The sequence below is a fragment of the Zonotrichia leucophrys genome, chromosome 1 (assembly GCF_028769735.1).
Source record: "Zonotrichia leucophrys gambelii isolate GWCS_2022_RI chromosome 1, RI_Zleu_2.0, whole genome shotgun sequence".
Lineage (NCBI taxonomy): Eukaryota > Metazoa > Chordata > Aves > Passeriformes > Passerellidae > Zonotrichia > Zonotrichia leucophrys.
The window spans coordinates 43,471,701-43,498,388 of NC_088169.1; the positions used below are offsets into that span (position 1 = coordinate 43,471,701).

Genomic DNA, 26,688 nt, shown 5'->3' on the forward strand with positions numbered 1-26,688 from the left:
AGGTACAGATGGCCCAGCAACCAGGGCCTCACTTCCTACACTTATCTGCCATATGCAAGCCTTTTAACTAAATCATTTTTAATAAGTGAAGTGAGACACAGAGCAACTAGTGTTTTGCTGTGGATGTGCACTCAGCAGAAACTTGAATTAACCTTTATGGTGCAGTAAAAACACTTTCATTACTAGAGTGGTAGTTAGAACTATACTGTATCCATAGGAAAAAGCTCCTTACCTGAACAACATGTTTCAGCTTGTCAATAATTTGACTTATTACACGATCTGTTCCCTTCACCTTTACTTCTGGATTTGCAGACTGAGCTTTGATTCCACTGCCAACCACACGGTGCGTATAGCTAGTTTGATACGGAAAAACACATAAAAATGGTTTAGTAACTTAGTCTACTCTCAGAGAGTCATCTTCTAGTTTGTATTGTCTCTCATGGCACCAGCACACCTCTTTAAGGAGATGCATTAATTTTGTGCGCATTTTTTTCACAAAAAAGAAATACAACAAAATATAATTACTGCATTCCACAAAGTTCTGTTATTTATTACCATTTTAAGTTTACTGCAAACTTTAATAAGGAAAATTATCTACATTTTTTAGCATGAAGCATTCAGCCCTGTGCATGTCTTTTTGTGTGTATGCAAAAAGACTGTGTTCCATTTTGATTTTGCTAAATTCAACAACATGATGATTGCCTTAATGTGTGACATTTCAAGGTCTTAAAACAAACTCTAGATTCCATACACACTGTATGTTCAGAAATAAACCTGCAGATTTTTAGTGGTTTTGTGAGTGCATGCACAGACTGAATATTTATTGAAAGATAACAACCATATTGTGCATTAATTATTTAGCATTGCATAAATTATATAAGTAAGAGATGGCCAAAATGTACTTGGTATGTAGATATATAAAAAGACATCACAACTAGATATAAGCTGATTCAAAAAAGAACTGCTTCAGTAAGTAGAACATTGTTTATAATACATCAAAATTCAAAATACAGTAAATAAACTAACCACTGAGCAGGATTCTGTAGCTTATTAAGAAGCAATTCTTCATTCAACTTACCATATTATATGTAATACTCAAGTTATGCAAGAAAAACTGAATATCTAGCTTCTCATCACAGATACTGTACATTATGCAAATACTCTCCATATGCTATATTTTTTCAGTGTACTCTATAAGAGGATAGCTCTATAGCTCTCTGTCTCAAAAGTATTTTGCCAGCTGTTATGCTGTAAGGAAAAGAAAGGAAATAACCTTATCAGAGTAAGGAAATATCTAATTCCTGCCTCTTAGATCTGCATATAAGTGCAGAAAACACTGCATATTTAAATTTTGCAGAATTTGTTTTATGAAAAACATTACAAGTCCTCTTAGCTCTGCAGAAAAGCTTGCATGTATGCTAAACAATGAATGCAGTTCAGTAAAAAAAGGTTGCTACATGACAAAAATATTTTGTCCTCGATCTTTTTACTTAAATTTCACCCTAAATGAGATTGAGGATGTTCCTGAAGAAGTGTAGACACTGAATAAATAAATGGCTCATATTCTTGAAGGGGTGTTACTCTGATTTGCAGCAGAGAGCTTTTTGTGCTGCCTTGTAGCAATGGAGCCATTTGCCAGCTTGAAGTGATGGGGAAAAACTTTGTATGTAGGGGTACAAAATCCACAGTCTGCCTGCTTGTCTTGGGCCATTGTTTAGTGCAGCAATTTGGGCAGGGTCAGCAAACTTTCTGATAATTCTAAGTGTGAAAAAAATTAAAGTTAAACATGAAAACCTTAAAAAAAATTCTTTGACAGTCATTTGTATAAAACAAAATATATAAATAAATAAGGAATTATTTATATATTCCTGAACAATGCTGCAGTGACCAGAAAAAACAACTGGTTTAACTCAACATACTAGTTTAATGGAACACCAAAATTTCTCTTCACACCATAACACTATAAAAAATCTTCAAGGTTATGTCTATTCCTTTAATCCAGTGGTCTTGTTCTGTTTCACAGCATGCAAAATCTGTGTTCTCACTTTCTGTCACTCAGAATTTTCCAATTAACACCTTTTTTTCAAATGCTGCAAACCCAACTATTGCACATTTTCCTGTGAATCGCATAACAGTGAAAAAGAATACCCTTTCTCTTTTCTTAATTCAATGATAATCATTTCTCTAACCATGCAAGAAGAAATAAATCATGCAGAAGCTGAAAGTTCCCTAGACTACAATTTTATTAGTATTCACTCATCTGAGAATTAGTTGGCTATGAATCATTCAAGACTGACTATCATTTATTTTTCAGCTATTTCTACAATGAAATCAGAAGTTTTGCACAGCTGGTACTTGCTGTAGGACTGACTCTTTCACATGAAAGAAAGTAGCTGGGGTAATGCTGTCTTGAGAGTGGACCTGATATCAGGAGTTTCAATCATGTTCTCTGACCCCTTCAGAGTCAACTTTCTCTAAATTCCTCTTCACCTTTTTTCAGTTGAGAGTGGGGAAGGGTAAGAAGCTGAAGCAGAAGTGACATGCATTGAAACAGTGACAACTACCACACTAGTGCTTGATAACAGCAACATCTTTAGGTCTATTAAACAAATATTTGGATCAATAGCTACTGGTAGTAACGACCTTGGTATTACTTTTTCTTATTTCCCTGAGCTGTTTAGCATATTTCCACCTTCTTTCCCACTACTGATCCTTCTCTCACCAACAGCTGGCATGATCCTTTCCAGGGTTTACAGAATGAATTTGTTATTTCCCCTGCTTTCTGCTGCCTGGCTTCCTTATCCTTCATTTTCCAACAGAACAGTACACCTTTCCACCTAGAGCCTTCCCAAATACCACCCCCAGACTCTTCAAACCTTGCTCTGTGAAAACTGACACATTTCATCCCATTCTCCTGACATTTTTGTCTGTTACAGGCTCTAGAAGATCCCAATTAGCATACAAGTTTATGTCAATACAGAAAATACCAATCCTTATATACCAACACTTTGAACCCAGTATTGGTATAATCACTACACATTCCAAAGTTTTCTGGTTCATCAAATTTACCAGATTTTACCACATTCCCACCTCGATTTTTAAAGGAGTTGATATTTTTCTACTTTAAAAAATCCTTATACTTTTGAAGTGATGAGTTGTTACTCAAGCTTTAAAATTATTTTACTCCTTTGAGAGTTTTTAATTTTACATTCCAAGACTTCAGTCTTGAAATTGATCCTCCAGGTTCTGGATGTGAGTTCTCCCCCAGGATCATACCAGAAGTAACCATCACATATGGAAAATGAAGAGCTGGATTTCAAAAATTAAGATTCATTTAAATGGAATTCGATTTGGAAGAATATTTTGCCCAAAATATATTTGGTTTGCTTGGCAAAAGCAAAGCCCAGGGGTGGCTGCCGGAGTGGCTTCTGGGACAGGATGCCAGAAGCTTTCCCCAGAGCGGAGCCAATGCCAGCCAGCTCCAAGACAAACCCACTGCTAGCCAAGACCAAGCACGTCAGTGATGGTGTAGCACTCCTGTGACAACAGATTTAAAATGGAGAAAAAACTGCTGAGCAAGAGGAGGTGGATGAGATGAACTGAGAACATGAGAGAAACAGCCCAGCACACCCACATGGAGAGAAGTCTATGCTGGAGTAGGTTTGCTGGGAGGTGGCCCTTGGAAGAACCCAAACTGGAGGAGCCTGTTCCTGATGTAGTGTGCCCTGTGGAAAAGACCCACGCTGGAGCAGCTTGTGAAGAACTGCAGCCTGTAAAAAGGATCCAAGTTAGAGAAGTTCATGGACAACTGACTCCCATGGGATGGACTCCATGTTGGAGCAGGGGAAGAGTGTGAGGAGGAAGGAGTGGTAGAAGAGTGTGTAATGAATGCCCAAATGTGAGTACACTCAATGTATTGAAGTAAATTAATGTACAAGTTTGTATTTTTCTTGTTATTTGGAATCCTAACCCGTATTAAATTTGTCTTCACTGCAAGGTGATCCAGCTTTGACCAACTGACATTAAAAACTCTCATTTAACTTTGAGTTTGTTGTAATTATATGCTCTGACAAGTCATAAGGCAGATTGAAAACCTTTTTTCTTTCTTTGGATGTATAATAAGGCATTGACAAAACCTTATTAAATATTGCTGTATTGATTCTTATCATAAAAGTAAGATTATGAATGTCAACATGGTTATGTTTAATCTACTCTTTGTCTGCTTGAAATGGTATCTTTTGCCGACAAAAAATCATAAATTACTCATAAGTTGTTTCATACTCCATGTAATTGTGTTTAATTAACAAATGTCTAAAAATCTAACATCTTCAAGTATTCTAATGTAAATTAAATGATCTGTCGAAGGTAAATGGGCTATTGGGAATCTGAGCACGGTACACAAAACTTCATCCCTGTAGATTCACATTTACATGCAAAATTTGTTTCCCTTTATTTGGGGGAAATAGGAAAATCTCAGACTCTTGGTTTGAGAGACTTCATTCATTTTAAAGTTTTAATATGGCATTAATCATTTTCTATAACTCCTAATGTACAAGTAATGGGAAAAATATTTTAAGGATCCCCACAGAGGTAGTCTGACTTAAGCAAGTGTTGCTCAGATTTGAATCCTGGGGAAAAAATATGACAAATTTCTTGCTAGAGAAATAATAGACCCGCCATCTGTGCTCATTTCTGTACAAGCACGGTAATGTATCACATCACTTTAATAGGCAGACTTAGTCCCCAAGTACTATTCATTTTCATCAGCATTAGGAAAAAACCCCAAGAACTAATATATTTGTATTCTATAAACATGTTTTAAAATGATGAATAACAAGGTGCCCATTTTCTGAGCTCAATATATGAATATTCATATAAATACCTATAAATTACCTATTACTCTCTATTGTATTTATGAATACAATTGGTGGAGTTTACTATTGATTCTCTCAAGACAAAAGAGAAAATCATGCTTTATTTGCTATCACTGATTTCTTGGTACATGTAGTTGGAAAAGCTATTAGAAGTAATAAATACATAAATTCTTGTTTGATTCAGCCATTTTGGATGTGGTGCTTCAGGAAGATCTGTACATGTATGTCCCTCCAGCACAAAATAATCTGTATAACACATCTTCGGATGACAACTAATACATCATGTTTATGGTCAACCACTGATTATGATTTTCCTTTTTGAGCTACTTTTATGTACTTTGACCATGTTTCAAGTGGGAGATTAAAGTAATGAAAAGTGTACTATGACAGAAAAGTTATTGTGCAGAACATCCCGACGTGCACTGGCAGTCAAGCCTCTCCCAAGAGACCTGGTGATATTCCACACTTCAGCAAGTTTAGCTGGTCACTCCATCCTGATGTGTCTCTTTCAACTGCTACCATCACCACCTGTCACAGCTTTCTTCTGGCCACCAGTGGTGTTCCTCAGGAATCACTACCGGGGTTCGTCCTGTTGAACACCTTTATCAATGGTTTGGAGAAGTGGCTCAAATACAGCCTCAGTCAGTTCACAGATGACACCAAATTAGGGAGTGTTGATCTGCTGGAGGGTGGGAAGGCTCTGCCGAGAGATCTGGAAAGATTCAAACAATGGTCTGAGGACAATGGCATGATGTTCAGCCAGACCAAGTGCTGAGTCCTGCACTGGGTTCACAGCAACCTCTTGCAGCACCATAGGCTCGAGGAAATGTGCCTTGAGAGCTGATCATCAGAAAGGAATTTGGGGGCGCTGGCTGATGCACAGCTGAACATGAGCCAGCACGTGCCCAGGTGGCCCAGCACTGATTGTCCCTCTGGCATGGGTGAGGCCTCACCTCAAATCCTACGTTCAGTTTTGGGCAGTCATGTCAAAAACGACATTGAGGCATTGCAACATATCCTGAAAAAGGAAACAAAGCTTATGAAGGGTCTGGAAAACATGTCCTATAAAGAGGTCCTGTGGAAATTGGACCTGTCTGGAAATTGTTTAGCCTGGAGGAGACTTGGAGGGAACCTCATTGCTCTCTGCAACTACCTGAAAGGAGGCTGCAGTGAGAGTTTCTTCTGCCATGTCTCAAGTGAAAGAGGAAATGGCCTTAAGATCTGACAAGAGAAGTTCAGATTAGATATAAAAAAATCCCAGATCACTTAAAGAGTGGTTGGGCATTGGAATAAGTTGCCCAGAGAGGTGGTAGAGTCATCACCTCTGGAAGTGTTTGAGAGGAGTCTGGGGGATATGGTTTATGGTGATAATGCTGCTATTTTGACGGTGGGACTAGATGATCTTGAAGGCTTCTTCCAACCTTGATTATGATTCTGTGTGAATCTTGTGCTTTTCAGTGCTTGGGACAATTGCCACTATCAAGAGCTACTCAGGAATCTCTGCAATAAGTTGTCAAGTTACCCTTGGTAACTTGGTAACAACTGGGTAACTTGACAACTTAATGCACAGATTCCTGAGTAGCTCTTGATAGTGGCAATTGTCCCAAGCAGAGAATCTCTTAATGCAGAGATTCCTGAGTAGCTCTCAAAGTGCCAAGGGGGATGACATTGAGATGACTGTTGTGGTTGGGACAGGGTTACACAGGGCTACATTGCCTTAGCCCTGAAATGCTGTGTGTGTCAGATAGTCACACAGCTGTAGGACGTTCAGCGGGGCCAGAGCTGCCGCCTGACAGAGACACTGCCTGACAAAACTTGTTTTGTTAATCACTTTGTGGCAATAGAATTCTCATTGTCATTTGTGATATTTCATCTCAAATGAAATCTTACTGCATTAGAGTAATCTTCATGACAGTAAACAGAACACAACCACAAATTTCTCATCTGGTAACAATGGTGAAGTCTCTCTCCATCCACCTAATTTTCTGCATCTGAAACCAATTTGGTGTAAATGATGCAATGCTGGCTCTCATCTGCTTGAAGTAAGCAGTGAAATGCTAGAGAACTCTTTAAAGTAAGTGTTTGCTTCTACTGGGTTCTTTGAGAAGATCCAGATGATGAGAATATATGCTCAAGAGACCAAACAACTTTTAAAATAGTATATTTATTTACCTTCCCTGTTTTCATATCCTTTAACTGCCATTAATACAGTAACCAAGCTGCAATTTCTGCAGAATGTTCTCTCCTTTGTGAAATGGATTTTCTTTTTTTGTATCCACTAGTTTTTAAAAGTAAGCCTTCATGTACTGGCCTTGTTAAGGGATTTGTTTTGTTCAGCTTCTCACATTAATTGAATTCTAAATTACTTCAGAACTTAGCTTGTTGGCACTTACAAGTTTCGAGCAAGCACCTGTATTTATATAGTCTCACTGTGTTTAAGAATGGTAAAATACCACAGTGTGCCCACTACATTTTGTTTTATTTCAGACATGGGATATGATTTTTAATAACTCAGCTTGCTTGCTTTATGATTGCTGATAATTACTGGTTTACACCTGCTATTGTTAGCATCTGCATCACGGCTGGGCATTTCAAAATTCTGGTAATGTTATTTGAGAAATTAACAATTACCTGAATACAAGTGAAAAATAAACATATGCTACAACAAATGAGTAAGAGTGTTCAGTGGTGTAAATTTTAATTACCAAATATGAACAAATCAAAGAATCTCTGCAATAATAAAAACTACTTGGAACTTAGATATGCTGGCTATTTTTTAGTGTTACGTAGTTTTTAAAGAGTAGATATTGCAAAATTAGCTTCAGAAAGTTTGTAAAAAATATCTCAACACCTAGCTATCAGAAACAGTACTTGTAGTTATTCTAGGACAGATCCCATTTCCCCTAGATATTTTCAATACATTTTAATTGATAAAAATTTCAGTAAAATAAAATATAAAATAAAATGTATTTGAATTTTTCAATGTTTTCAGACCTGCAATTTAGTATATGTTTTTAAAAAAACAGATTGCATATACACTTGTTAAACATGAAGAGTGGAAAAAAAACAGAGTAAAGTTGTACCACTGTTTGTGCTTCAGAAAAAAAAATTTGCTCCTATAATTATTTAGGCTAAAACATATCTTTAAAAAGACAGGTATATAATTTTTTATCATTGACTAGACCTGCCTTGTTAAAGGAAAACAAAAAATAGCAGATTAGTCTTAAGATTTCTCTACATTTGAAGACTAAGTAACATGTTTTTGAAATAGTGTTTTTAAAAAAGATATTCCATTTTAACATAGCTATTTGAAACTAGGTTCACATGAATAAAACAACACTGAAGTATATATTAAAATATTATAGAGTCTTTTAGAGTATTTATTTCAATGAATTTCCAAGTGTGGCACAGTCCTGTTTTTTTTTATTTTGTACAGTACAAGATCTTTTATCATCAATAATTTCCATTATGTTCTAATCCTACAAAACATTTTTATGCTCTTCTAAAGCTCATAAGCCCCAACATTCCATCACGGCCTTTGTTTGAACACTAAAATTTTTGAAAGGATTCTGTATGTGGTTGGAAGCCAGTTGGCCAAAGTTTCAATGTTGGCTCTGTCTCCCAAAAATTAGCTCTTAACAGGCCTTGAGAAGTGCTAATGATGTCCTGAAGGCTTCCTTGGGCAGACAAGTTTCCCTCTAGAGATTTCTGAAAGCATCAGCTGGTCTCCAGTTGCTATGCATGGAACATGTATTTAGAAGGATTGTTTTACTGTGCATCTGAAATTTTCTACAGGATGTCTGTAAGTCAGACACTCTCCTTTTTTGCAAATAATGTAACTTCTATTAAGAGCTACGTTTTCTTCAGAAGAAAAAAATTCTGTAACCTACATACTGAAAATTCATTTCTTAAAGCTTTCTTCTAGCACAGCAAATTTTATACTGTTTCAAAAATTACACAACTTTTGAAGAATTTTCACTCGAAAGATGCCATTGAAATTTGTCTTCTTGTCAATTAATGGTAATCACAGTAATAGTTATCTATCTGCATCTATCCCTGCAGTATGTTGCTCTTTTCTGGACAGAGACACTAGTCTTATATGTGATGCAAAATGAATGCTCCAAAAAGCATGACAAAACATGTCTGCAATGCACCTCAAAAAATAAATGTGTTCTAGTAATTGCAAGGTCTGTCAAAGAGAAAAGAAGAGCTTTGAGACCGATATTTCATTTAAACTAGGTGCTTTGGGTAAGTCACATGTTTAAATTGAGAAAATAAATTCTTATTACATTAGAAAATAACTAAACAGCAGACATATGCAAGTGCACTAAATCTATATAAATGAGGACAACAGTATCTCCTTCTTCTTGTAGCATTCTGGAAATCCACTAACAACCATCATAATTCTATTGTCCCTTCATTTAATGGAGCAAGGAAATGAGAGATATTAATTACCATAAACAAGCACATAAATGTTTACAGCAAATAGCTGGCAAAACAAAAGGAATTACCTTGGAAAAACAATTCAAGCAACTTGGAAATACAAAGCTGTCAAGCCTAATTAGTGTAAAATTGAGAAGCCTGCTTCCCCTATAGGATACTGAAATATTTCTTCTTGGAAATGACAAAAGGGTCATACAACTGTGGCATTATGCAGAACATCAAACCCTGAAGACAGAAGCATGACATGCCATATTTTGTCCAACATAATGCTTCAGTGCAGAAACCAAGGGTCCTCTAGGGACCTGGAATGCACCTGATAATTTTGGGACTGATACCTGACACAGCCAACGTTTATCTCTCAACCTCATAAGAAGTACACCACTACAAATGATGTCAAAAGTGCACTTTTACAATCTGTTCTTTGTTATTGAATGGTTTGGGGGTTTTTCTGAGGTAATTTATGGAAAATTAGCACAAAATGAGAGTAAAGCTCTGGTGAAGGACTATCAAGCAGATAATTAACTTGAATATGATTATTGATAAAAGAAAAAAGGTTATTCAGCAAATAAAGGCCATATGGAGGAATCAACCTAAGTCACTGTGCAATGCTGAGTGAAGTGCTAGTTCAGGAAATTCACTGACATGAGACATTCAACAGATTTTTTCTTGTTTATCCTAAAGAATTAAATCCCATATGAAAAAGCTGCTTTATACTGTCCTTCTCTGTTGTCCAAGTACACCCAGAGTTAGCAAAATATTGGTGAATTATTAATAAATCAGTGTAAGCGGCCAATCCATCTCTGTGGCTTTGGGCTCCTTTTGCCTTCCTAATTTATCTAAATGTGGATTAATGATAATGATGCATACTAGGACTCGATGACTCGCACACAACAGATGACACTTTTTATCTTAAATGTTTTTTGAAACCTATGCGGCTAATAGTAATTGGGAGCGGGGATGGGGGACAGGAAGGGATTTGTTATTTGTTGCTTGCTGTTTTGATTTTGTTGGTTTGGGGTTTTTTTTTCTCCCAGATAAAACACTTCAGTGTAATCTGTTCCCATTTTCAATACTATCAAGTCTTGGAGAATGTAACATTTTCCTGAGGAGATTCCTGAGGATGTAATTGCCTCTTCATTCAAACAATTTTACACTTACTCAAGCACACTTACATCATATACATCTGTGTGGAAGGAAAATCAGTCCTCTGGATGACTCCACATTTTGGATTGGAGAAAACTTTTCTCAGCAACTAGAAGTTTGTTCTGGAGTCAACCTGTAAATTTTTTTCATTTCACAGCTTTATTATTCACAGCACTTTTGCTGGAAGCATTTGCATTCCCTGATTTGCAAACTACCCGCATTGCCTGTTCTCAGAGCACTGTGAACAGCTCCTATGAAGAACAAATATAGAGTTATGTATCAGAAGTTCTACAGCAGGCTGCATTTTATTAAATAATAGAAACAAGCATTACACTATAATGCCATTTATGTGATAGTGTTACTTAATCTTCATGGGAAATTAAGCTTTTTGTACAATGCCATATTTTAGCAATTACAGTAAAGTAACTTTTCATTTTGCACTGGTGCTTAACTAACCTTATACGAAAGACAAGTACAGTTGCCTTAACCTTTGGTGCTTTTCACCCTCCATGAAATACCCATGAGAGCCATGATGGGTATTTTTTTAAAGTATTTCAGGACAGGTCATGAGGAATATAGACTTCAAATAAAGTTGTACTCAAAGATAGTGGCATATGCATGAAGAACTTCAGTTTCAGAAGCCATTAGTAGCAGAGTAATCAGCTGAACTTCTGTTCCAAGTAACAAACTTCTGGAGAAGGCTGAAGGATATTCTGGGAAGTCACTATGCACTTATCTGGACTGGCCTATTAAGACTTGTGTCCTTCATTTCCAATTCTGTTAGACAAAATTATATCAGTACCACAAAAGCATGTTTTAGATGCACATTTTTAATATCTAGCAGAATAGGAATAATTTAAACACTATACACAAAGAATATCATGACACAGGGGACAGGAGCAAGGATAAAAACATGTTCAAAGATCTTTCAGTGCTGGCCACAACATTTCAGCCCAATAGTTCTTGCATTCATGTGTCATATGGAGCCATCTTTTATTGTTTATTTTAAAAGATGAACTCACTCTTTATCTTTTGTGGGCACAATCAATAAATAAATGAGCTAAGAAAGTTGATATAGATAATGTTTAAGTGTTTAAAGACAGGGATTGTATTGGAGGTTTAAGAGCTTTAATAAACTTGGGGGTTTCCCTTTCTTCCCAACCATCCCTTCTTGTGTCTTTTTACAAATTATACCTATCACATTCAGTTATTTCTTTCTTTTAGATAGAGATGAGTAGATGTAAAAACATTTATTTTCTCTTCAGTAGGAAAAGGTTCATAGGACCCTGGTGGTAAAAATATTTTAACTAAATTTTATGAAGATCATATTTCCAGGTCTTTGGTTCAGTTTTGTTGTCATATGAATCACAGTAATTGTTCTGTGTTTGGCCCCATTGTGAAAAAAAAATGCAATAAAAATGCAGCAGTGACTCCTATTCAATCAAATCTGAACAAAATACAGCCTTTAGACAAATGCCACAAATTTTCACCCTGAGAATGCTCCCCATAAGAACAAGAAATATTATGAAATAATTAGCAACTGTACTCCACCTACTTATTTTAGCTATTGAAAAATTAGGCATCTATTGCCTAAGCATCTACTTGCCACAGAGTATGGAAAAGGAAAGAAAAAAGAAGGCCCTCCTTCTTTTGGGAAATAAAGCAATAGTGTAGGATGAAATGATGACTTGTCCTCTCCACTGGATATGCCTCCTAGACAACCAGTCTAGACACAATACTGAACTTTTAAACAACTAAACTCAAATTAGATTGCCTTACCCTTGGGGTACTGCTTTCTGAAGTGGTAAGCTTCCTGAAGCAAGCCTATTATTCTCTCTGTTTTTCAGTTTTCCATTCTAAAGTGATTAGAATTCTTGCTAACTTGCATCATGGAAAGCTCTGTGAAAAGACAAGAGCTAAACATTATGATATGTCCAGCTATTTCAGTAATGGGAATTTTATACCTAAGCACCAATAAAATGTCAAAGAACTTGGCTTTTTTTTCTGGAACACACAGTTCAGTGCATTCTAGAAAACAGGACAGATAATGACAAGATTTATCTTCCCTTTTGTTTCTAAAGAAGCCCAAAGTATTTAATTTACTGAAATATTCAGCAGAACCAGACAAATTGAAGGAAAAAACTTATAAAAAACGAATATAGATTGTAATGAAATGCTCAAAGCAAGGAAAAGAAGGGTTCCACTTTCTTCCTTTGGGATCAAAAGGAGAATAATTTTATCATCTATTATAAGTTTGGAACTCTATGCGACTGCTTAGTATGCAGTCTGATGAGGGAATCAATCTAGATAAGGCTATTCTCATGGATTTGATTTTTAACTTCACTTGTGATATTGCCTTGGTTACAGAAATTAATGTCAAGTAGGCAACAAGGGGTTCAAGGATAATGTAAGTCAATCAGGCTATCTTCTGTATAGGAAACACTGTCAAAGGAAGACAAGAAAGGGCAGTCAAAGTGTTGCCAAGAAACATTCTTCAGGAAAACAGTACCCTACAGCAAATATTTCTTGTCTGAAAATACTAAATGGAACTTGTGTTGCAAAAATATGTACAGTTTCTCTGTATATTTATGTATTTGTATGCATGTATACGTACAAGCATCTCACTTCTGCTATGATCTACATACTAAGCCAAACTCAAGTACCCCTGTCCTGTATCATGAAATGGTCAGAATGCTTATGAAAATGGCTGGATTTTAAAAGCATTGTAACAGTGAGGAATTTCACTGAGAGATAAAAACATGCTTCAGTATCATGGGACTTGGGAAAGTAGGGTTTCACTTGTGTCGACATATTCCTGATTTAACAGTGAACACGCTACTGGAAACCAGGTCTTCCACACTACAACTGTGTTACAGTGACATTTTAGTCATAAGTTTTAGGTTGTTGGCTGATGGCAGGAAATTCCGTATGCAAAATCTCTGGAGGGAGAAAGGGCAGCTTTAAAATAGGAGTCATGATAACTAGCACAGTGACAGAAATTAATATGTTTCTTGAGCCAAATATAATTTTTTGTTTATCAATGCACAAAAATTTCAAGTGACATTAAAAATATTTCTCTTCAGTGGGTTGTTTTTTATTAATTCTATCAATTCTGTGGAGTTTAATTCAGTGTCAACTGATAGGATTAAACATAATGATTCAAGTGATTGATGTGCTTCAGATTTATTTCATGCTGTGACACAAGAAAGAGCTGGTAACAGGAAATTCTCCTCTCTGTTGACAGAGTGTTAGTCACATCAGAAGGCCATTCACCTACAGACTAATTTGACCAGAGAGAAAAAGGACTGTGGTTTGTTGTAAATAGTTGGGGAGGAAATGAAGGAAGATAAAAGTTCCCATACCTTTACATAAAAGTGCATAGCCTTTCTCTTACAGTTCCTGGATAAAATGATGAAATGTGCACTGCAGCACGAACTAAGACATCTAATTCCTAGCAAGCCATCCTGATCACTGGACTAGAGGCCTGGTCATTACTGAAATTTTTTTTTCAACTCATGAATCTCAAATTATTCCACATAACCTAAAGAAATACAAGTTGGACAGACTAAGAACTGTGTTTGTGATGCCTGCAATGGCCTATACCCCAGTGGATTTCTAGATGAGCAGCAGCCCTGAACCCTCAGTCATACCCTGGTAGTATGTTTCTAACTGCTGAATTAAAGGAAGCAGAAAACTTTGCCATTTTTTTGTTTTGTTTTGTTTTGGTGTCTTGGTTTGGTTTGGGGCTTGGTATTTTCTGATGCATCCTAATTCATTACATATGCTCTGAGAACACTTAACAGATTGATTATTGAATATAAAACAGCCAAATCCTTCAAACTGTGAAGCCCACAGAGGTTGGTGCTTGAGCTGGAATTCAGCTCTTCCACACTCTTATCCCTGGAATAGGCATTTAATAGCCAGAGAAGAAAAAAAACTTGGCAAGCAGTTTAAAGAGGAAGCGCCATATAAAGTCAAGCAATAAATATATGGAGCAACATGAATAGCCATGCAAACTTCTCATGTGAAGGGGGTTGTGCTTTTTTTTTATTTTAAATCAGTGCCACTCATAATTATCTCCCCTCTCTGAGAGCTAAAAATATTGTATAAGTAGCCCTTAGTATCAACATTTGAAGTCCATTCTTCAGACTGCAGGGTTTCCTCCCCAGATTTTATATTTTCCTTAGGAGACTGTAGCCTGTCAGTAAAATAACTATTGAAACAAAAGTACTTTGACCACCAAAATATTCATTTACAAATGAAATTTTTTTGTTCTTTCTCCTTAAGCACCCTCTCTATAGCATAAGGCCTGATTGGACTAATTGCACAAAAGATGCTTCACTATGAAGGAGCTGAAACCTTAAAATACAAATTATTAGTTTATCACAAGTCCTGTGAAGTGCTGGAATAGGTTTGGGAAAAGTTGTGAACTTGCCATTTGGGATTTGATACTGGTAATCCCATACTGTTGTGAGTCTGCTGAAAACACTAACACAGCATGGAAACAGCAATTTCACCTAACTGCTGAGCTCTACACACAATAACACAAAATTCCAATATGCTCAATATTATGAATAATATAGTAATATAGTCTATTACTTCAACTTTTTTGGCCTCTTCCTACTTAATTTTGAGTAAGCATTAGGATGTATTTTTCATTAGAATACATCTTTTCAACCAATATAGATAGAACAAAGTGAGAGTCAAGTCCAGAAAAAAAAATTTGGGTCAAAGTATTCAGAACGCATCCCAGAAATACTCATTATTCAGGTCACTGATCTTATTACTTTGTTTTCAGAATAGGACTGAGTCACCAAATAACACTGAATATTTTTTTTCAACTGGCAGCATTCACAGAGAGCAATATTAATGCAACCTATATTCTCCGACTTACAATATTATGCTCTTCATTCAAAGGAATTTTCAGTTTAAGGTCCTGAACTTTTAATGAGTTTATTCAAAGAGGTCTCTGTCCGGGCAGGCACTGAAAATATGGACCTCAACTGTATACTGGATTATTTTTTTAATATCACTGTTTTGGACACTTTAGAAAAATATTGGAAAAAAAAGGTGCCACGTTTTTGTTGGTTTTGTTTGGTTGGTTGGTTTGGTTTTTTGGTTTTTTTTTTTTTTATTTACTGGAGTGCTTTTAAAATATGGCAGCAATATTATAAGCCAGAAGACATAACAAGAACTTCCTAAACAGCCTCCAGTATTATCAAATGAATGTGTTGCTCACCACAACAGGCATGTGCATATCCTTCCCTGGGACCCCAACTTTCTTTTGTCTTAGATGAATTTTGGCAAGTGTCATTCAAGCATATGAATTCAGAACCCTTGTTCAGAGTAAGAAACAGTTCCAGAGTCCTTCAGACATTCTGCTATAGATCTACCAGCTCAACTGTTTATAAAAGCTTTATCAACCCTTAATGGAGGCAAGTAGGGTGGTTGTTATCAGTGACTTTGAACATCCTAATTCCCTTTAGGAAAGTTTGACAACTAAACATACCTTTTAAAATTATTATTTTGAAGAAAGAGATTGAAAAGTCAGAACAAAGCACAGAAATGAACTCATATTTTTCAGTTCTCAAGTTGTGACAATTATGAAGTTAGGTTTTTTTCCTCTGAAGGAACTTAGTTGTGTAATTTTCAAACTCACATGAGTTGACAGATATATGAGTATCAACAGAAGCTTATTTGTTCCCAGAGAAAAAGAGATATTAATTACATCAATTATTTACCAAATATTCAGGTAAAAATTAGCTCTTCAATAAAATTTAGATTTATGGCCAATTCTCAGGCATGGTTAAATTAAATTTTTTAAAGGATACAATATACTCAAACCCTAGGAAAATAATTTGTTAAAAATTATCTCTATTTTTAAATGTTTCTCATCTGTAATATTTAATAGATTTTATATAACTATTTTTATATGATTTCTAAATATCTTTGAACTAAATTCTGTACTAAATTTCAGGAATACACAATATATTGATATGAGAGGATATGATATGATTTATAATTAACTGTAGATTAGGAGGGGGTTGCCAGTTTGCTCCTAAGAATAATATCAGCTTAATGAACTAAACTTTTTTTTTTTTTTTAGTTTGTGCCTCATTCTGATTAACTATTAATCACAGACAGTGATCAATAGTACCAGGAGACATATTTCACTAAATCACCCAAATCAGTTAACCCAGGAGCCTTTAATTATATTTTCTCTCTCCTGTCCAGCTGAGGAAGGGAGTGATAGAGAAGCTTTGGTGGGCATTGGGAGTACAGCCAGGAACAGCCCACCACAGATCTGTGCAAAATAAAATCAAGAAGACATAGAAGAGTTTTGAGATGCTCTAAGTTTTTAAAGTTTCACTTCCAGATTTATCTTGCAAACAGCATGGACCATAAACTTGGCAGCACACTGGGCAAGGGGTTGATTTTCTAAACAGCTGAACTCTTTCTGAAAAGCTTTTAGCTGATTTCACTTAAGTATTTCCTTTTTCTTTCCAAGACTAGGCTTTCATAGACACTGGCTATGTCCAGAAGGACCCTTTCTCTGCCTCAGCTATGCATGTGTTGCTTGAGATGCTGTCAGGTACCACAGCTGGCCAACAGCTGCTGCTTCAGACCTGTGCAATCCCCCAGGGTGTGTCTACCTGCTCCAAACAGGTCATTCTACTTACTCTGGGTATTGCAAAAAAGCACATTACAAGCGTTGTATATTATAAAACAAAATTCAGTATTATAAATCCCTGGATTGCATCGGGAAAACCTAACATGCTTAGCCATAGTTGTAAACTGACACTAATATTAATATATGCAGTGGTTTCTAACATCTATCTATATTGAAAGAGACAGGTTTTTTTTACTTTTTCTTTAAATCATGACTGCATTGAAATTACAATTTGACATAAATCAGATATAAATCTAGCCCTTGGACTTCTTGCTTTGTTTTTGTTTGGGTTTGAGCTTTTATGGTTTGTTTTTTTTTTTAATGTATTTGTTTCATATGAAAACTCCAATTCTGTGAATTTTTCTCAAGACCTGTGGGTTTTGAGACATTCTTTTACCCAAGCTCCAAACTGGATAGATGCCAGCCAATCCTGACCTGAGGGATGTGAGCTCCAGCTCCTTTAGTAACCCCAATGAGAGTACAGCAGGGTGCTAACAAAGATGCAGAGCTTTCAGGCTGGAGCAGGCTGGCCTTCAGCCAGCTCCAAGCACATGGAAATTTGAGTGTGGGTTTGTGTGCAAATGGCCAGGAAGATTTGCTGTGACTTGCAGCACTCCAGACTCCCAGCACCTCATGGAATGATCACGCTTTGCACAGCCAGGTGTTGAACGGCAAAATCTCTGAAAGCATCTGTGGCTAATTTTTGAATAAATGTGTTATGTATCAAGAGACCTTTGCTGGCACGATAAAACTGCCAACTACACAGAAATGGAAGAAGGAAAAAATAAGTCCCAGTGAGATCTAGGAAACTAGAAAGATCTACTTGATATCAGGGTTATACATGCAGGGGGGTTTTTTACCCAGAGAGAATTAAATGGGCCTGAGCTACAAAGATAAAAATGGTTATTCTATTTCACATGTGGGCACTTTGGAAGCCACTAATGTTAAAATAATAATGTATTTGTACCAGACAATATCTTCAAATAAATTTGAAAAGCCACATGTGTAACTAATAGGAATGCAATTCCATAATTTCATACTTACATGATTTAAAAATGTTTGGAAAATGAAAATTTTGCAGGACATAAAATATGAAAAGGTATTTATGAGAAGTTATATTTATACCATCATGGCAACTCATTTTGTCAAGCCACATCACTTGAGAAAACAAGATTTTATATATAAGCATAAATAACAGAATTTGAGAAGATTTTGTCTGTTGTGGTTTTGTCTGTTTTACTGTTTTTTATAGAAGATAATAACTTCAAACAAAATAATGTTTACTCATGACTTCTTACTTCTACAATGTGAAATGTGTGATATTTTACAGTAATTTTAGTGACTGATAAAAAGATGTATGCAGAAAAAGTTCATAGTTCTATTTAACCTAATCAGAATCAGTTAAGGACTTCATCAATATTAATTTTATTGATGCTGCCATTTCCAATACATACAAAGAGGTCGTTTTCCTGTTGTTATGCTGTTAAATACATTTGGATGGAGGGAATGAACAGAACAAGAATTTTTTGTTCTTACATATGCAGGAATTAAAAATTTTGAAATGCACATTCTGCACATACCACATTTTTAAATGTGGTATGAAAGAACAGAATAAAAAACCAACAATCTATTTCTGCTTGTTATAATACTTATGGATTTTATATTAACAACATCCAGTTGACTAGCGCTCCTTATGTTTGGAGAAAAATTGAGTTCACACCAATCAGCTTCTTCATACTTAGTAGGCAACCAAAAAGTACCTGCAGATTTTGACTGTTGCTTAAGTGAATAATCCAGGAAAAGTACCAAATAAAATATTCATCTATTTCAATGCAGAGAGAGATGAAAATTCCCTATGCTGCTCACACATTTTTTACAGTGCAGCATAATGCGCAATGCATCTTGTGATGTAATTCCATGATATTTCTGTCATCTACCATCCACACAAATTGTTCAGCACCCATACACACAGTGAACATGTTCATACCTGGAGAATGCATATGTATATATTCATGAAAATGCATTGTATGTCTAACAAACTAAAAACACAGCCATCGATCAAATCCCCAAAGTGGGATTTTACACACCATTTCTTGGGATAACCTGCTATAATGTACTGTTAGCAGAACAAAGCATGTAATAAAGTGGTCAGAGTGACTGTAATGTAGAGGAAAAGAAAGACTTTTGATCTGCTTTAAAAAAATGGCTTTGGCAGCTATCAGACAGCTCTCCAGTGGCAGGATATTGTCTGGGGGTACATGGATTGGCCTGGGTTAATTCTGCCTAAGTAATTGTTTAAAAGTGCCAAGACTGTTTGCTCAGTTGTTGAGTCCCTGTATAGTCAGAGGAGAGACAGGAGCAACTTAAAAGGGAGAATCATCCCAAGTAAGTCTGATTCAGCTTTTGAAGAGCCTGGCTCTCTCCACTGGTGACAACCAACACACGGCCACCACAACAGACAGAAGACTGAGAGGAGGAGGGCAAGGAAGATGAGCTCAGGGAAGGAGGTAAGGAGTCAGTGTAGAGAAAACTGAGCCCATCTAAACATGGCAGGGACAGGAGGGTGACCTTTCTGGCAGATACCCATTGTACCAGTGTGTCTGCAGGCTGTAAACAGCATTCCCCATGATAATTAGGAGACAGCAATGCTTTCTGAGCTAGCCAGACCACCATACAATGGATCAAGCCAGCAAAAATTATAAAAGCTGCACAGCTAACGAAAGGAAATTATGGCTTTTACCCACATGCTCCTTCACAGCAACTGGGTTGCAGCAACTGGTGCCATGACATGTTGGTGAGGAGACAGGGACCAGTAATGGGAATCATGTTTGGTTTTGGTTCAGCTGTATATTTCAATCCCTCTGCTATGTTTTGTTGTGATTTCTTTTCTATGTCAAAATCCCATGTAATGCCAGCTACCTTCACACAAGTAAATTTGATGTTCAACATTAGGCTCTCCTTGTGTGAAATATTTTAAAAAAACTCAGTCAAACAGTACAGAACTCTGACACCACTGAACATAGGAGGCCGTAGGACACAGACTCCTTGTTTAGGAGACAGGATAGTCTTAATTGTGATGTGATGAATAAGGGACAAATGAGATGTTCAGGATTCAGGTCACTGGATTTCAAGAAGCATGGTACCTAATAGGATTTCAGGGACTACACATAGCTGACTTTAATCAATACAGAACAGTAATTTACAAAAGAATACAACATAATTCCATTTTGAGCAGCATTTTTCCAAATGGATGTCTCCCTATATACTGGGTACACTGGCATTGTTGGGGAACTTTGGATGTTTTGGATGTTCTGTGGGTGATTATCTGTCAGAAAGCCAAAAAAACCCACAAAAAAGTAAGGAAAAAGTCTATTTCACAACTAGGCCTTATCCTTTACCCAGTAATAGACATTTTCCAGGTATTTCTGTGAGCAAATGATGGCCAATCCTCTAGAATATGTAATTGTAGTAATCACATTAAAGAAAATGCAAGGGTTCTGATATCTGTTATGTTTTATCTGTTATGATAAAAAAGGGAGACAGTACTATCAATACAGGAGTTGCACTTCAGCAATCACTTCTGGCTGTCAAAATAACTTATTCTAATAGGAAGATTCAACAGAGAAGAGAAAGTGCAACCATATATTATGCAAGGAAAAAATTCATCACAGTATCATGTAATTTACAGACCAGTGAATTGATCAGCCCAGGTTCCTGAATTTTTAATTTTGTCTGCTGTCAGTACAATCACTGTAGCTCATGCCAACACCATATGTTACCTCACATAAATGCCACTCCACTTCTGGGCACTTCCAGATAATGAAGATCTAGGAGAACTCTACTCGCTTGGCTGAGTCACTTGTGAGGTTTAAAGAAACTTGGCTCTGCGTATTCATGTTTCTAAAGTACGCACTTGGTGCATGAGCTGGTATAAGCATTAGGTAGAGATATATAAACATATATAAAAAACAGACATATAAACAAAATATTCTTGCTGAAATAAACCTTTGGGGGAAAAATGTTCAAGAACAGAGAAGTACATGTGAAAACTTTTCTAGGTAGATTTGTGTCTCCAAATTAAAATATTCATAAAAGTCATTTGAAATGAGAATCATGCAAGTAAAATACTAGTGAGAGTATGGAAGATAATTTTATATTTTACATTTTAATTTTAGAATGAAATCTAACAGATAAACTTTAAGAGCAATGGAAGCAAAGCTAATATGTATAAGAGCTCAAAAGTCAAAGACAGACATGAAAATGAGAACAGCTATAATTTGAATTGGAAAATGGTATTAAAGGAATTGAAAAAACATGGCATAATTGAGGAAAATTTTAAATATCTCTTATTCAAAATCTAGAGAAAATCACCTATACCTGTGGCATTACTTCAAGTCTACAGTTACAGACAATTTAAAAACTTATGTATACATGCTGCCTCACACATTTTGTAGCAAGTAGTTTTCAGACCTAAAATCACTGCCACAATTTGTTTCAGTCCATCACTTAAAGCATCTTAAATAATTCAATGCAAACTGAGTCTTTGTTCTCCTTTGTACAGCATAAAGCAAAAATACAGCAAGACTGAATTTGCTTGAAGAACTTACACTAAGCTATAGCAGTAAATGGGCATAGCACTGCTTTATTCCCAAACTAGAAACAGGAATTTTTTGCAATGCTGAGCAATGGAACAATTACTTAAGAGAATTAATAAACAGAGCAAATGGCAGTTACCACCTCCCTTAAAAATAAAACTGGCTACCATTAGAAAGTTAGGTGTGGATCTCATCCAGAAAGTGTTTGATAGGTGTGTTGAGAACATGTCTTCATATAGGGCTTGTAGGGGATTTAGTGAGAAGAAAACCTAATTTAATGATCAGTGTTTGGATTTGACATGAGATAATCACGTAGCTGCTCCGCTTGAAATTGCCTAAGATAATTCTGCCTACACAGAAGCAGAACTTTTGGTTCCCTGTTAGATGCTTTGATGACTGTTGGTGTTGAGGCAGGCATTTTGATGATCACAGCTTCACATGTGCACATAAATTCTGTGGACCAGAGCCAAATTTATTAACCAACTTGTGATGCAGAAAATCTCTGGCAGAGGCATGCAATGACTTGATTCCTGGAAGCAAAGGCAGTTCATGATTACAGACCTGATCTGGAATTAAGGGAAATGGCTAGTTTAATTCCCTGCTCTGTCACAAACTTTCTGTGACCTTCACCAAGTCCTGCTGGATACATCTATTTATATGTGTATCTATCTCCAGACTTTTTCTAAATGAATCAATGTGAACCTCTGAAGCAGCACAGTTGCATACATACAGATCAGTGAGGCAGGGCACTCTGGAATCTAAGTTGCTCAATTTCTCTTCCAGTAATTCCTTATCAGCCAGATTTCAGGACTGAAAATATCTAAGATAATTAAGTTCTAGCAGCTATGAGATTTTTCTTAAAAAAAAAAAAAAAAAAAAAAAAGCGCCATTCCATTACCTTCTTTTCGATTTCTTTCCTGCTCAGCATGAATCAAATATTTATTTAAAGACACTGCCATCACTCTGATACAGACACAATCCAGATGGTATTTCTGGTTATATTTTACTCCTTACAGAGCTGTTACTTCAATATTGAATGTTTGGCAAATGAAGAAGGAAACTTCACTGAATCATGTGTACAGAACACTAAGTTAGTAATTACACAGATAGCCATGGTCCCCCTATCTTTGGCATTACTGATGAGACATGAGCTATGAAGTTGAAATTTGCTATTCAAGAAACAAAACAGGATAACTAGAATTTTGGTTTTGTCACTTCTTTGGTTCAAAGTAAGGAAAACATTCTATTAAATTCCAAAGAATTTAACCCAAAAAGGGTTGGACAGGTTGAATGTGATGTTACATACTTACAAAAGTCAGAAACTATGGTGAAAGTGTCCTTACCAAAGGTTTCAAAATCAAAAGTATGGTTACTGTTTGATTTCTACTCCTATTGCAGCACTTGCTTTTGTTTCAGGCTCAGTAAGAGTTGGGTGACAAAGAAACTGCATGAATAAACCTGTCATTCTTTTAAGCTGTCTTTTCAGAAAAAAAAAAAACCTTGATAGTGAAATTGGAAGACTTAAAGAAGGCCATTCATGTTACCCAGGAGAATACAAATCAATAAAGTTCATGGCTCAGAGGTTCTCATTGATTGGAACATACTGGTAGCACAGTAATTTCAAAAACCAATGCAGGGCTTGCCAACCACACCACATTTTGTGATTGTAGACAATAAAACTCTATGACCTAGAAACAGCTCTCTACGGTACAGGCCTCTGAATGACTTAATGTGCTTGACTCCAACATGGATCAGCTAAATACTGACCACTTGAAATGTATTTCAGAAGATTATAATACTCATGCAACATAAAATATTAGATATAAAGAAATCCATAAAGTAATGTCAGCTGAAGAGCACAGACATTTTAAAGCATAAAAGAAAACTAATAATTCAAGTAAAATTCTGTCTTATGAAAACATGTTTAAATGCCATGTAATGCCCTTTAAAAATGTACCAAAGTAAACTCTTCTATTCATTCATTAGATGTTGAAGGTATTATTGGCTGTCACAGTCAATTCATGCATGCTGCTATGCCAGTAATTAACTTCAAGTGAGCAAGGGGAAAAAAAACCCCACTCCTCTTGCTCAGAGACATATCTCAGTTCAATTCTCAAGCAAAAATAGCCTTCTCTATCAGTTGTTGCTGTGAAAAAAATGCAGATTATGTCTGAGCTGTATAGTAGACTATTCTGACTCATGGGACACACTGTGAATGCTATATTCACAGTTCCAAACCATGGAAACAAACATGAAACAAATTTCTACACAGTGCATTAACTCCTGCAGAGCCAAGCAGCTACACGTGAATATTTAACTGAAGTATAAACACATAATATAGATATATATAATTATAGTAATATAACAATCTCAGTAAAGAAGCAACCCTAGGTCTGATGCAGGTTATTTGTTTGATAAAGTCTGTATGGTGATCAGTCACTCACCCCTCTATGACGGAGTCAGAAAATGTGATCAAGAAGAGCAGCAACCCCATGATTTTTATTTTTTTTCTTTTATATGTGTTTTGGTTTCAAACAAAGGAAGAGGTTTTGAATGGATTGAATGCTTCCCTGAACAGTTTGTCCTTAATAATTTTTGATTTTCACAGTAAAATCTGCATATTCCTTCCTGTTCCTCCATCACTTGTGCCAAGCCTACACTGCTCTGCTCTGCAGCTTATGAAGGATGGCTCCTTGCTTACCTGAGTCTAGAGAGAAGACTTTGTAAGAACCTTCAGTGTCTGGGAACAGACTTTACAGGGACTACTTCTTCTTTCTTCTTTGTATTTTTTCCAGACTGCTCTAGATAGTTCATGCTCCACCTCTGTCTCTAAAGTCATATATCAGGTGACAGAAATTGCTAGTGTCCAAGCATGGATCTACTGCTGTGTGAATCTGATCCATTTCTCACCTGCTGCCTCCACATTCCTTGTTAGAAGTATTGGCTGCCAAGAAAGGCAGATATTCCCATGCCTTTCTATCTTACTTTGATTATTTTTTTCTTTAATGCTTTCAGATAAATACTTAATGATAGAAAAACTCACATTTTATGTGTTTGTGTATTTCTGCTTTCTAGTCTCTCTTTTTAAAATTTATTATTTTTGTAATAAATAAATTACATTTACATGTTATCTAAAGGACCATTAAATCCTATCCTCAGTGGTGTGCCAGAAAATCACTTGGCTTCAGGCCATGTGAACAAATATTCTGCCAGCCTTTTCCAGTTAGCTAAGCTGACTGCTTGCTATAGAATTTTTCTTTCAAACACCTGATATGCTGTCATGGTTTGAGCCTGGCACAGAGCCAGTGCCCCCCATGAAAATGCCCTCACCCTGGTGTCTGCTGTGAGATGTGACCAGGAATAAGCAAAACAGGCTTTAGCTTAAATATAAAGAACACTTTATTACCTAAACTACAGGAAAATAGGGAAAAACTATAAGGAAAAGGAAAAAAATTGAAAACCTTACAAAAACCACTTTCCTCCTCCCACTACCTGACTTTCCCAATCCGATACATTCTCCCAAATCACCAACTGCCCAGCCTTGGCCCCACACTTTAGTATACTCAAACTGCAGTTCATGAAGAGGAAAGGAGTCCTTCTTGTTCCATAGGCTTCCCCTGGAAACACACTGAAACCTCGTGTGCTTCCCTGTCACTTCGGCACCACCCGGAAAAAAGTCCTTTTGCCGCTTGTGACATCTTCCTTCCATGCCCAGTGCTCTCACCACTGCGCATGGACCAGAGCTGCTTTTAGGGTTGTCTTTCAAGGATGCCTTGTCTCACTCCAAAAAGGCACAGTCTCTGCTTTGGGACATCTGTCCCCCCCATATTTTTCCAACCCCCTGGGGCCGGGGGGTCCTCACGATGAACCCTCCTGGTTCTGAGCCACTGCTTCCCCCTAAGTGCAGTCTGTGTCACAGGAACAACTGAGTCCATGGCCACAAGAAAAGTCCAGCCAAAAGGCCACTCCAAATCATCTCTCCCCATTCAATCATCTCCACGTTCTTCGGGCCAGGTCCTTGTCTCATCTCATCTCTTATCTCCCTTCTTATTCAGCTTCGAGGAGGATTAGCATTTTTGCAAGGCCCCAATCATGAAAGAAAGGGGTTAAAACTTTCAGTCTGCGGCACTCCCACACACGCTGCCCACACGCTGCCGCTCCGGCCGGGCACTCTTCCCCCCCCCCCCTTCTCCTCCTGGGCCAGCTGCTATCACATTCGGTGTCGCCGGCTCTCTCTCTCTCTCCCTCCTGGGGGGGGCGATGGCTGCCCGAGGGCTGACTCTCTGGGATCTTTCCACCCTTCCATCCTCGAGGCCTCCTCACCTCCCATCTCTGTCCAGGCCCAGGGCCTACCACGTGGCTGCTCCTCCCCCGCCCAGCTGCAGTGACTGGACAGGGGAGGGTGATCTGACCTCTTCGCCTCGACGTCCCAAGAGAGCCTGCCAAGGGCAGTGCCCTGCTTTTTAACCCCTGTGTATTCTCGGAGGTGTGTCCAAACCCCACTGGCTACACCAGGTGTCAGTATGAAACTCAGAACATCCATTGGTTTGACCACAGCATCCCAGAATTCCCACTCCTTCCTGGTCAAACCACCACATATGCTTTCTCCAACATATGTGGGGTCCTGTCCTTTTTCCTTACAGAGTTCAAACAGTCTTCCCACCTATCTTCTTCACACCTTTTTTCTCCTCCTCCTCCTAGCAGTCTCCCCCTTAACACCTCACACACTCCACAAGTGGAAGGCTGTATGACACAACCAAATCTGCAAGCACAGCTGAATTTCCCTTAGGAGTACTCAAGGACCAGCAGAGTTTGAGGAGCTCATACATCTTCATTGTTCTGGAGTGCCCCAGAGGCTGTTCTGAGTGGTGTGGTTTTGGGTAGACATCTGGGTGAAATTTAAATTGGGTAAGAATTAATACAGAATGGACACTGTCTTTCATATAGAGATAAAGGCAAAAGC

General features: G+C 37.1%; 1 protein-coding gene across 11 annotated transcripts in view; it reads right to left on the reverse strand.

Moving 5' to 3' along the window:
- GPC5 (glypican 5) overlaps nt 1-26,688 on the reverse strand; it is a 593,323-nt gene that overhangs the window by 400,939 nt on the left and 165,696 nt on the right. For all 11 annotated transcript variants that reach the window (XM_064712816.1, XM_064712846.1, XM_064712801.1 and 8 more), the window contains one exon: nt 233-353. In XM_064712816.1, the coding sequence (XP_064568886.1) occupies nt 233-353 (121 nt within the window). The remainder of the gene's footprint in view (nt 1-232; nt 354-26,688) is intronic.